General features: G+C 35.8%; 1 protein-coding gene across 1 annotated transcript; it reads left to right on the forward strand.

Annotated features, from left to right (window-relative positions):
* The first annotated feature begins 614 nt into the window (after positions 1 to 614).
* DDIAS (DNA damage induced apoptosis suppressor) lies at positions 615 to 12,919 on the forward strand. Its single transcript, XM_004385536.2, has 4 exons — positions 615 to 724; positions 6,620 to 6,781; positions 7,768 to 7,885; positions 10,264 to 12,919. Exons 1-4 carry the CDS (start codon positions 615 to 617, stop codon positions 12,820 to 12,822), a joined length of 2,949 nt encoding a protein of 982 aa, XP_004385593.1. The 3' UTR covers positions 12,823 to 12,919.
* Positions 12,920 to 13,745: the final 826 nt, after the last annotated feature.

The following is a 13,745-nucleotide window of genomic DNA, read 5'->3' on the forward strand; positions in this document are numbered from 1 at the left end:
AAAAGAAAAGATGTTGCTATTTTATTGAATTACTTCTCTGATGTGTTTTATACAAGGATCTTAAAACACTTTAAGCTCTGCTTTGACCTTATAACATTTTCCTTTTTCTGTTTACAAAACCTGAATTGCCTTTTTTTTCCCTCTTCAAGTTATATAAAAACGTGCACACTAAAAACTAATAAAGCAATTTTCAGTTAAAAAGAATATTTTTCCATCAATTTAGTTTCTTTAAAAGATTAATGTAAGTTCATTTAATTTCCTTCCCATTAATGGTAAAAACAAGTTCGGGATAGCTCTTGGAAATGTGTGGAGAAGCTAAATGACATCTTTCCTGAATTACTGGAATGGAGCATTTAATCAGAAACAGAATATTTGCTTGAGCCACTCTTTTAAATCTTATTTTCGTTCTATTAATACTTTTAATTAAGCAGCAAAAAGAAAATCTTCTAATACATTGACATTTCTACCTTCACTTTGAAAGTAAAGCAAAAGAAATCTGTTGGCTTTGCAGTGGAAGTTAATTGATTTTCCTAAGAAATGAATATGTACATACAGTTAAAGATTTGTTATTCACCCTAATGGCTGTTTTGTTTTATAGGCCACAGTGTAAATACATGAACAGAAGAAAATTTCTTCTTGCCTCTGTACTTGCTCTTCAGAATTCGGGTTTTATATATCCAGCATGTCAAAAGTGCTTCTCTCGGATAATCCTAGGCTCCGAAAGGTAAAAGTAAAACCTGTAAGCATGGGAGTATAAGTGAACGTTGTAGATTTCCTATGGCTCAAAGGCAAGTAAGGATTAAATTCACTACACTAGGACATAAGATTCTCCTAGGATTGGGTTCTTCTGTTGCACTAAAATAGGTCTGGCTGATACCTCTATTACTAGAGGGAAGTTTCAAGTTATCTCTTTGCCAACTACCTGTCTCAGTGAAGAAAAATAGCTTCTCAAAGAATAAGTTCCATTTTTTGTGCAAAAATTTAGCTCATTTCTGGGATTCCCTGGAAATAGTGTAGGGGTGTGTGTTTGTGCATGATCCCCAGATTCTTAAAAAATAAAATAAATTCCTTTTGAGCAGAGGCTATTTTTAGTGATCTCTGTATCATACAGTTCTTGGCACATTTTACTTTATTATGGTGCCCAGATTCAGGCCAAGTATACCTGGGAAGCCTAAGATTCTTCTCAGATTTTCATGGAGTAGAAGTCAGAGGTTAAGATTTGAAGAGGGGTCAAATCTTAGGCTCTTATATGTACATATGGATACCTAGGAAGTACCTCAGAATAGTGTGCCACCAAAGGTTCTTAACTAGTCAGTCTTTTTGTCTAGTTAGCATTGTATGGGGAGAGATTGTTAGTTCTAAACCACTAGACTATAAGTCATCCCTCCAGTAGTTACCACTATTCCTTTATTAAGCCATCTTCTCAAGTAAGCTCTGAGGGTAAGACCCTGTTTGTGTTCATCATTAAATCCTCAGCACTAGCCTAGAGCCTAGTTCATAGAAAATACTCAACAAATATTTGTTGAATGAATGAATAAATGACAGTATGATAGGTTATGTTGTCTTAGGTCTGGACTTAAGTTCACCCATTTTCAGGTTCCTACTTGTATGACCTCAGGCAAGATATTTAACTTCTGTGCATCTAATTACCAATTGCTGTTGAGCTGATTCTGACTCATGATGATCCCATGTGTGTCAGAGTAGAACTGTTCTCCATAGGATTTTCAGTTGCTGATTTGTCAGACATAGATCTCCAGGCCTTTCTTCTGAGGTACTTCTGGGTGGATTCAACCTCCAACCTTTCGATTAGGAGCCAAATGCATTAACTGTTTGCACCACCCAGGAACTCTGTGAGTAATTACTCATGTGTATTGGTATAATAATATCCACAATGTGGGATAATTGTAAAATTAGAGATAATACACAGAAATCGCCTAATATAAGACATGACATTTATCAGAATTCCCAAAATCGTGGCTATTGTTGCTGGAATCCTTGGGTGGCGCACGTGGTTTAAACACTTGACTACTAGCATAAAGGTTGGCAGTTCGAACCCACCCAGAGATGGCTCGGAAGACAGGTCTAGCAATCTGCTTCCAAAAGGTCACAGCCTTGAAAACTATGGAGCAGTTCTACTCTGCTCACATGGGGTCTCCGTGAGTCAGAATCAACTCTGCTCACATGGGGTCTCCGTGAGTCAGAATCAACTCGACAGCAAGAAGAAGATATTACTACAAATCTATTGTAGGTGTAGTGTACCTATTGCAATATATTGTGGTGATTAAAAGCGTAATTCTCTGGAGCCAAAGTGCCTGGGTTCAAATCCCAGCCCTTCCACTTATAGCTGTGTGACCTAAGGCAAGTCACTAAAATTATCTGAGCCTCAGTAAAATGGGGGAAAGTAATAATAGCTGATAGAAGTATTATCAGGATTAAATGAGTTAATATATATGATATGCTTAGAACATAGTCTGATACATAATCAGTAATATATGAGTATTAAATATTATTTTTAAAACTGATTTTTTTCACCAAGGTATTTCTTTTAAAGACAATCTACAACAAAAATTTAGGTTGAACAATAATATCAGTATTGCCTCTTTGGACTGGTAATAATAGTTAACACTAATGAGTGTTTATTTTGTGTTAGGCACTGTGCTAGATGCTTATCGACATTATATCTGTTACTATAATCACCCCCATGAGGTGGATGTTATGTTAGACCAGCATTCAAAGGAGGAAACTGAGCTTAGAAAACTTAAGTAACTTGCCCCAAATCACACAGCCAGGTAGTGAATGGCAGAAACATATTCAAGTCTAAACAATCTGACTACTGTCCATATTCATAATCACTATATTACCTCCAAATTATGGTAGAATTTGTACCCAGAATGACATCTGGAAAGGGGGACATGGAATGAACCATTTAGAAACATAAAACCCACAACACTTGGTCCTTCCCTATGGAAACAGTCCACAGAAATATACGTAATCTGTTCTCTGCGTATATGGCATTAATAATTCTACCAAAAAGTCTATTCCCATTATTCCTGGTGCTTATCTTTTCTAATGTTATTTCTGTTTTTCTTTTTCTTATTTGCAGTCATTTGTAGGATACAAAGTCCTCAGTTTGATTTCTTTATTTTTACAGCATAGCAAGGGAGTTCCCTGGCTGGCACACACAGTTAAGCACTCAAATACTAACCAAACGGTTGGTGATTTGAACCCACCCAGAGGCGCCTTGGGAGACAGACGTGGCCATCTGCTTCCAAAAGGTCACAGCCTTGAAAACCCTGTGGAGCAGTTCTTCTCTGAGTCAGAATCAACTCAACAGCAACTAACACCACCAACAACAACACAGCATAGCAAGTTTATGAGAAAGAAGTTTCACACTCTAGCCTTTGCAGAGGATCTTAGAGACAGTGAAGAGCAAAGAGACTACTCCCTATAGATTTTCCTTGAACCCCAAATCCTTAGTGACAACAGCCATAAGAGGTGTTTTGTGTTTTATGGGATTAACTTTTTTTTTTTTTTCAAACCTCCAAGTGAGACAGGTTTATAGATTAGAGCAGTGGTCTTCTCAAGCTATATTCTGCAGAGCCTTAGGGCTCCATGGCAGTGCCTCTGGAGGAAGATAGGGATTAGAGAACTAATGGTAGACAGTACTGAATAGTAGGTAGGGCTCTGGGGCCCCCACCTTAGTTTCAACAACAGTAGCTCATTCTCATCTTTTTATATTAGGACTGCAAGTTAGATTTCTTTTGAAAAAGGTTCTGTGTGATAATAGATCTAGAGAGAGGAAGAGATAGAACAGTATTTTTAATCTCCTTCTTAGGAGATGTCATATGCATTTTGTATAAATTGTGTGTGTGTATGTGTTTTGGGTTTTTAACAGGTGTGTGTATATCTACTGTGTGTATATACTGTGTATATATATACTCAAAAAAAATTATGAACACAAAATATATTTTTTGTTACATTTTACAAAAGTAAAATAATGCTACTCTCCTCACTAATTTTTTTTGTTTTTGAAAACGTAAGTTATTTTTCATAAAAATAGCTTTCCTATGTGATCCATGTAATGGATTTATCATTTTTAATGAATTATTATTTATTAAATTTCTGTTTTCTAATATAGATGATATTAGAAATATAGATCAATATTACTCACATAAACAAAAGCTCCTTAGTGTTCTCAATGATTTTTAAGAGTATAAAGTGTTCTGAGACCAAAAAGTTTGAGAACTGCTATTCCATAATGACATTTTAGAAATAGGGTTACCTCTAGAAGTTACATCAACAGAATGTGACGTGGGTCCCCACTTAATGCAAATTGTTGGATAAATATATAAGAAAATGTTGTGTATACCCTGGCTTCTCAAAGCATCGTTTAAGGACCAGCAACCTCAGCATCACCTGGCTTGTTAGAAACACGAAATCTTTGGCCTCATCCCAGAGCTATTGAATCACAAAATCTTCATTTTAACAGGATCTTGTATGGATATTAAAGTTTGAGAAACTCTGATCTATATTATACCATACTAACATTTATTTCAATTCAGCCTTATTCCCAAAAAGATAAAGGAAACTATATAAATAAATAACTTCAGTATACATATTCATTCTATATAAGTATATATAATTTAACATGTGTACATTAATACAGAGTTCATTTTTGTTAGGTTATCACTGATACTCTTTATTTGCAAGATAGTTCATTATTATCCATATTGTTCTTATAGTGATCATAAGAAGTTATACAAGAATTAACTAGGAGTCTAAAGCCTTGGATTTGGGTCATAAGTTCAATAGCTTTGTTACCTTGGGCAAAAACTCACCCCAGTTTGGTAATAATTATAATACCTTTCTTGTTTACCTACCAGAAGTGTTATGAAAAAACAATGAAATAATATACATGAAAGAAAACATTTGTAAATTGCAAAACACTGAATGCATATAAATTATTCTAAGATTTGCTAGAAATTTTACATTAGACCTTAATACATAACCTTTAAATAAGTTCTGATGTATATTTAAACAGTTTGTTAGATTTCATTAGAGTCTGGTACTAAGGAGGTTTTATCTTCAAGCGAGTCAATTGCCTCACTTTATTCTATGGTCAGACTACAACATAAACTCCATCAGATTTGAGTAAATCCATATGAATGGATTAGTGCAGATCCATCCACAATGTGGCAAAAAATAATTAGCAGAGATCTAATTATGATGATTAAGTAACATCTTATATGAAGAACCAGACTAAACTTTGTTTAAAATAGTCACCTTAGATGCTGTGAGGTTTTAGGCTCCCCCTAGTGGCTATCTGGCAGCAATCAAATTTATGCAACTTTTTTTTAACATTACTTTCCATGTGCATTTTGCCACTCTTTTTTAAACCAGGTCATTAGCAAGATGGGGGGAAAAAAGGGAACAGAAAGTTCTAGTATTATCTATTACCAAAAGATGTCTTAAGGCATCAGTTTGCTAAACTAAAACATGAAAATGGTTATCAAACTGATAACACAGTATTGAAAATAGCTAGAAAAACACTAAGTAGAAGTAACAGTAATCATCATACTATTTAATATAATTATGAGGGGGAAGCAGACTAACACTCATTAATTTGTCAAGGTCTTTACTAGATTCTTTATTTACTTTATCTCATTATATCCTTCTTCAACTTTGGACTTTACAGATGAGGAAATCAAGGCTTAAGGAATTAAGTAACTCCCAAGCCCAAACAGCTAGTGCATGACGGTAGAGGTACAGCTGACGTGTACTTTTTGATTAGAAAGCCTTTGGCCATAATTATGTATTGCCTTAAAAACAAGTTAAATTTGCATGATTTTCATGTCTGATTTTTGTAATATAATAAATTCTCATCATATTCCAATGAATTAAATAGAACACAGTAAAGTTTTTCTCATAATGTTGAGAAAAATTCAATTAGATACTTTGAGTATAAATATTAAATATTTCAAGATTATTCATTGTTCTCTTAATAGACATAGTTCTCTTAACAGAAGATAACCATTGCCATTAAGTTGATTTCGACTCATAGCGACCATATAGGACAGACTAGAACTGCCCTATAGGGCTTCCAAGGCATAATCTTTACGGAAGCAGGTTGCTACATCTTTCTCCCATGGAGCAGCTGGTGGGTTTGAACCACCAACCTTTCAGTTATTAGCAGCTGAGCACTTAACCTTTGCACCACCAGGTTTCCTTTAGCAGAAGATACACAGTAAATTTCAGATCCATTTTGGTGTGGTGCTCACTTCCTTAATTTAGTTTGCCCTTGCCCCAGATCATAATATGCCTCAGTTCATTAATGATGGCTCTTTCTCTCATGCACATACACAGAGTTTTCCTTCAGTATTTTTTTTTTATCAGTTTGGTATGTGCTACTTAATTAAATCAGTAGAGCCAGTGGTGATGAACAGGGCAATTCAAAAGATGTTGATCTGAAATAGTTTAATAAGTAGGTAAGCTGTATAGGTACATTTGTACACAAAATATTATTTTAATTTTTACCTTAGTTTTTTAGGTTTGTTTTTCATCATGAGAAAAATTTTTTACTGAATTGCACTGTTCTGTTTTCTTTTCCCCACTTTTCCAGGTCTCATTGTCCAAAATGTGGCTCTACTGGCAAAGTTGAAAATGCCAGTTACAGATATAAACTTTCCTTAAAAGTTGCAGAATCAAACAGATTGTTTTGCATTACTGTATTTGGAAGCTGTTTAGATACATTTTTTGGTCTTACTGCCACTGGTTTGCACAGGTGGGTATACTTAAAGCACATATTTTCCTTGCTCCTCCTTTAGTATGCCAATAGAATTTGAAGATACGTGGTTTTAAGGTAATATGCATTTCATAAAAAAGATTCTCAGTCGACCTCAGGTCATCAGTTTGTTTGTTGTTTTTTTTTTTTTTAGATCATCAGTTTTTTAAAAGATAATCAAGTGAGAGGTTTTTATTTCCTGAATGCATAATGTTAAACCAGATTCCTTTTATTCAGGCCAACTAAGCTATAATAAAATATTGACTTAAATTACAAAACTAATCCAAGTTAGAGAAATTTGGAAAAAGAAAGTAAAATCAGTTCAAATTGAAGGTTTATGCAAATTGAGGTTAACATTCAAGTGGCTAAGGTCCCTTGAGGCAGAAGAAGCTATTTGAGAGAATATTTGCATAACAGAAGTTGAAATTTTGTCATCTTTCCTTTGTGTTGCAACTTTATCTCCATACTTTGACCTATTAAGATGTCCTGAGAATGTAAGAATACACATGAGTAATTGAAGCTTTTCCTCCCCTTAAATCTTTTACATGTCCCATAATCACTTGGCAGAAGAAATCTATGCTCATGTCCTTCTGGTTTAGGGCAAACTGAGGTTCCAACAGATGAACCACAGCCAGGATTGGCGAGGAAGAGGAGAAACTTCTCTCTCTTTTGAGGAGAAAGGCTAGAGGGCCCACCACTATTCCCATTGCCACTTTTATTTTTCTCTAAAATATTTAAATTTCTGGGACTAATTATTAGGCAGATGTCTGCTTTATTCACACTTGATCAATTATTTTTATTTTTCTAGGCTATGGGAAATTAGAGGGAACAAAATGCTTATCTTTTGAAATCACTTTTTTTCTCTATATGTAACACAAAAGGTTCATGCTACATTTTCAAGCTAATTATCCTTCTGATTTTATAGCAGGTTAGAATTTCAAAGTTTATCTCTTCACATATTTTACTTTGTTTTCTTTCCAATCAAGGTACATGGAAGATCCTAATGAAATTCCAGAAACACTGGACAGTGGTACAACTCAGAACCTATTAACTAAAGCAGTTGAAACTTGCTTTGTTGGACAAAGCTTTATTTTTGGAGTGACGGTAATTGAGACTAGCTTTCTTTTTCATATTCTATTAACGTTTCCATTGTAATGAAATGATTTGAATTTTCTTAGTAGTTCTTAGGCTTATATAAATGTAAGCCTGGGAAAGCACTTTAAACTGTGGAAAAATAGCCTATATGTGATCTATTAAAACACTATGTGTGTCAACTTCCCCTTTGAAGAGTCAGAAGAGCTTAGTTCAGATAATGCTTTCAGAGCTTCAAAAAAATTTAAATTTATTATAAATTCAAAAGTCTTAAATATCTTGTTTTGATATTTGGCGCTTATTTTACGCTCCAAATTTTGTTCAAGCTCTGTAGTAAAACTTTCATCAACTCTGCAGCTTTTTAATTCTGTTGTCTATAAAAAGAAAAGAAGGAGGGAACTAACACTGAAAACAATGTATCTGGGTATTGATAAGAGCTCTAAGAATAGGTTAAGAAGGATGGTCTTAATTATAAAAGTCACTTAAGAAGTTAAAAGATTGTACTAACTCTAAAGGATTAGTCACTTATTCTTTTGTCAGATACTTACTGAACATCTACTGTGTACCAGGCATTGTGCCTAGAAAACAGATATGTTGCCTATTGGTAATGGAATTTTGTTGTTGTTGTTTTTTAACTTAAAAAAAAAATGGGATTTTACCTTTCAATCTGAATGAAAACCTATCCATTTGACTTCATGAGATTTCTTTGAGCCTTAGGATTCAGGCCTTTTTGGAAGAAACCTTACAGTTGATTTAACCGTTTTCGGAATATAGTATTTTCAGTCTGCATATGAGAAAACAAATTCAGAGAGGTTAGGTCACATAGCTAGTAAGTGGCAAAAGCCAAGATGATAAATCAGGGCTTCTAGTTGACTCCTAATTAAGAATTTTTTTAAACCCTAACTCTAATTCTACATTGAACAGTGTATACATATTTTAACACTTACAAAAGTGATTTTAGACTTTACACGTTAGGAAAAATGACATCATATAGTTTAAAAATAAAAGTTAAAATGTGGACCTTTAATAGGCAGAGCCACTTCTACAGTTCTAGTGGCTAAGATCTCTTGAGGTGGAAGAGTTGCCCCTGTCTACCAGTCAACTGAGTCCTAATTAGAGGGATTAAATCAAATCAGCCTTTCTCACCTGGGGTTCTGCAAGAAAATTAAACCACACAGAAAATGATTTTAGGGACTGTTTTCTCAATTCTCTCTAGAAATGGTACATAGCTAGTACTATTGTAGATGCATAGGAGAAAAGTTGGTTCATTATTTACAATAGATGTCTTAGGGCATTAGGGCTTGAAAAGGCCTGGAGAATGTTACATCAGGGTTCTTTGGGGCCAAAGCCTCACTAGGAGAAATAAATTAACACAGACCTGTAGAAGCAGACAACGTTAGCCATAAAAGATACTTCAAAGCTGTATCAACCCTTTGGAGTTGTTATAGTTTGTTATCTTGGTATCAGAAACATGTTCTCTGGAATTCTGAATGTATTTATGCTATTTATATTTCTATTACCATTTTCTGTTTCATTTATGCTAAAAGGAACATATGAAATTTTTGAACTCAGGAAACAGGGTTTTAAAAAGGGAAATAGAGGACTGCACAACTGAACAGTGAGAAAAACCCAAAAGGAAGATGAAACTGAGAGCTTTATTTTGTTAAAACCTTAGAAGGTTCATTAAAAATGAATAAATAAGGGAGGACATTCCCTTAAAACTCAAAGTTTCTAGAAGCTAACAAGAAGTATAATAGTAGCTACCATTTGTTCAGCGACTACTATTTACTAAGAACTGTGCAGTTTTCCATATGTTATTGCTAGTGCAGTAATCCTGCATTTTTATCCTTATTTTACCAATAATAAAACTAAGTCATTTTCATCTTCATTTTACAAATGGGAAAACTAAGGCTCAGAGAGGTTAAATAACTTGTCTAAACACCCAACCCTAGTAAATGTCTTCAAACCAGGATTTGAAGACAGTCTCTATTACTCCAAGGTTTACATTCTCTTACTCATGCTACTCTGCCTCTAACACTGTTGTTATGTGCCCTTGAGTCAATTTTATCTTACAGTGACCCCCATATGACAAAGTAGAACTGTCCCATAGGATTTTCTAGGCTGTAATCTTTACGAGAGGAGATCACCAGGTCTTTCCCCTCACAGAGCTGCTAGATGGATTTGAACCACAGACCTTTCAGTTAGCAGCTGAGTGCTTAACTGTTACACTGCCGGGGCTTCTCACCTCTAATACTAAAGGAATTGAAGTTAGGAAAGGTGAAGGGTGGAAAATTATAGTTGTTCTTCTTTAACCTTGACATCCCTATTTCACATTTGAGTCAAAGGAAGAAATTTTTGTTCTCATTTAAATTTGTTTACTTCTTGCACAGAATTTTGAAAGCCAAGGTTCATATTCCAATAACTTCTTACGGCAATGCCCTGACCGCAAGAGAGAAGTTAAAGCGCTAGTAGCTTCCCAGATTGTTCTGCCAGACCCAAGTGTTGCAGGCTTCACTGTTATTGACTACTACCGTCAGCTTCTGCAGCCTTCCAGCTTAAGGAAACTTCACCATGGCTCCCAGGCAAATAGCTCTGTACTTGCTTTAGGTCACTCAAATAGTGATCCCAGCAGCATATGTGACTCTGACAGTAGTGCTTGTTCTTTTACGTCCCGTGGTAGGGAAAATTTTTCGAGATTCTGGCAGTCATCACTTGAACTCACTTCCATTGTTTCAGAGCTAACAGATGATGATGATCTTTCAGCTTCAGAACAAAGCAAGGCCATTGGTACTCTTCACCAGAACAGAAAGTGTATTTCCTTTGCAGAGGTCACTGGTTCCCATAGCTACCATGATCCCATTCATAGTTCATGTAGTTTTGTTTTATATATGGATAAAGAGTGCAAAGCAGAAAAGTTGGGTGAAGAACTTGGCTTACAAGCTAATCAGCTGAGTGCAGTTTGCAGCAATCATCATGAAATTGGAGTTACTGACTCTAATCTATTCCCTTTGAAAATACAAGAGCCCCTTGAGCCAAGCAATACAAAGTCCTTCCACAGTGCAGTGGAAATTAAAACTAGGCATTCCCAACCTGAGCTAACATGTCGCCAGCATCATGATGCCCATGCCCCTTCTAGTCTCCAAGAGAGAGCTGCATGTTGTTCGCCTTCATCACTCAGACTTGAAGAGATAGCTGGTAGTTCCCAGGATTGTGACCCGGAGATGTGGGATGATCTACCATTCTCTGAAAGCCTCAACAAATTTCTGGCAGTTATCGAAAGTGAGATTGCTATAACCCAGACAGATGCCAGTAGTAGGAAATATTATTTAGATAATGACATTGATAAATTACATGGAGACCAAAGCCATTTATCTGTGACTCCCCAGAGGACTGCTGGAGCCCTACAAACACCACCTGTAGCTTTGAGATCATCACAAGCAACAGTCCAATCAAACTCTAGCAAAGATAACTTCCTTTCTAAGTGTGAAGCAAATCCAAGTCCTAGTGCTCAAAAGGAGTCTCAACAAGATAACATAGCAGAGACTGTCTCTCTAAGTGCTAATGGAAGAGATATTTCTGATTATGTTCTACCAAATACTTATCTGTCAGCTCTATTTTCGTCTTCTAAAGATTTGGAAACAACAGTTACTCTTAAGAAGACAACCAGAATCCAACCACACAGGGCCAAAATTTCACCCAGGCCCACTACTTCGGAGAGTGACCATTCTTTTCTCAACATCAAATATACTAATGGAGAAAAATCACTTTCAGAAATGAGTGAAAAGTTGACAACTTTGTGTTCTAGGAAATGTAATGATGTTTCTGATCTTTGCAGCTTAGAAAAGAAGCAATATTATCGGTGGCCAGAGAACCAAGATGACAGTTTTACAGTTTGCAGGAAACTTACATTTTCTTTAGAACCTTTTTGCAGTAGTCCAAATACAAGTACAAATACATTGAAAGAAATGCCTTATGGACCTATCAATAATAACTTAACACAGAGGTATTCTACTGGCCATGAAGGAAGCTACAATGCTTCTGCTGATCTCTTTGATGTTAGTGGTAAAGAAATGGACATTGCAACAGAAATTACCAAAAAATCACAGGATATTCTACTAAAGTGGGAAAAGTCTTTGGCAGAAAGTCATCCTTCAGAGTTTGATTTTTCACTGAGATCACTTTCTGAAAAGTCAAGCCAGTCATCACAGAAATTAGCCTTGAAAAGCATATCTGCCTCTATGTATCCAAGAACATGTTCTTCTCCCCCTCGTTTTCAGTCAGATTCAGAATATGATTTTGAAGGTAGCCAAGACTTTGTTCCATATTCACAATCAACTCCAGTTGCAAGATTCCACCAAACAAGAATTCATGGGATGAAAGGAGCTTTTGAAAAATTACCTGCCTTTTATTCAGATCTTGATGCTAACTGTAAAAATACAAGGATTTCACCTGAAATTGACACACAGCAAGCCACCCCAAGTGGTCCACAAAATAAAAAAACACACATCCAGAGATCCAAAAATTCATTTATATCTGGCGTTACACAACCAGTGGTTTTCAACCACAGTCCTGTTGCTGAGTGCCTTGAGACTGATCCTGATGAATGGGTTCCCCCTACCACAAAAAAAGAATTTTTTTCAGATTATCTTCAGTTCCAAACCGTGGATCTAAGAAAGTGCCTTCCTGCCTGTTATTCCCCTGATCAGAAAGAGTTACCAAGAAAGAAACTGAAACATGTTAAACAGAGAACGGATAAATGTTTAATTAAGAAGGAGATAAAACAGAAAACTCCTAAATATAACTGTACACATTCAGGCTGGATTTCTAGAAAGTCAGTTATTGGACTTGGTTCATGTTCAAAAGTCAAATGTTGCCCTCCATTTTCAGAAAATTGGCCATCATCAGTGCCTGAAACTAATTGCGCTTGGTCACCTGAATTGTTTTCATAAAAAAAGTTATCTGAATCCAATTACTGAACTTCTTCTTAAATTCATTGTATATGACTGACTGACTGTTCTATAGGTGTCAGAATCCTATGTGGTATTGTGGCCAACCAGACTTTCTTTTCAGGTGCTGATCTTTGAAGAGTCAATAAACATTTATTTATTGAGCACGTATTTATGTGACAAACTCTATTAGATTCTGTCATTTATTAAAAATAGTCAGCAAATTGTTTATTGATTTCCAGGGTGTTTACCTAGTACTGTGCTAGGTTTAAGATGGCTATGCCCTCAAGAAGCTCACACTCTAATAAATGATTTCACATTATATCATTTAGCACTCATACAATCCTGTGAAATAGAAATTGTTATCCCCATAGCCTCTACTTTTCTTATTTGTAAAAAGGAAATAATACCTCTTAAGGCTACTGTGAGAATTAAATAAGATGATGTCTGTGAACATGATAATCCATTGCCATCGAGTCAATTCCGACTCATAGCGATCCTACAGCACAGAGTAGAACTGCCCCATAGGGTTTCCAAGGAGTGGGTGGTGGTTTCAAACTGCAGACCTTTTGGTTAGCAGCCAAGCTGTTAACCACTGCACCACCAGGGCTCCATGAACATGATACTGCCATCAAAATCAGTGTTCTTCCATACCACCACTGCCGGTGCCAGAATTTTATTTGCTTCCATCTACCCCTTTCTTTTTTGAATACCATTTTTAATTAGCACTTGCTCTACAGCTGCAATACCTTTACCCAAGTCCAACCCCTCCTTTCCACCATGGCCTTTCCCCATGTATTTCCCTTTATTAAAATTCAGGCTTGCTTTTTCTAACCCCTTGCACCCCCCCAACCCAAAGTATTTTTTGAAAGGATGCCTTATCACTGATATATTGTTCATGGGAATGTAATTGGTATAAATTCTGT

This window comes from Trichechus manatus, unplaced genomic scaffold (assembly GCF_000243295.1).
Source record: "Trichechus manatus latirostris isolate Lorelei unplaced genomic scaffold, TriManLat1.0 scaffold00140, whole genome shotgun sequence".
NCBI classification, from domain to species: Eukaryota; Metazoa; Chordata; class Mammalia; order Sirenia; family Trichechidae; genus Trichechus; species Trichechus manatus.

Coding starts and splice junctions, on each gene's coding strand:
- DDIAS (XM_004385536.2), top strand. CDS start 615: ATGAACAGAAGAAAATTTCTTCTTGCCTCTGTACTTGCTCTTCAGAAT. Junction 725..6,619: donor ATAATCCTAGGCTCCGAAAG/GTAAAAGTAAAA, acceptor CCACTTTTCCAG/GTCTCATTGTCCAAAATGTG. Junction 6,782..7,767: donor ACTGCCACTGGTTTGCACAG/GTGGGTATACTT, acceptor TTTCCAATCAAG/GTACATGGAAGATCCTAATG.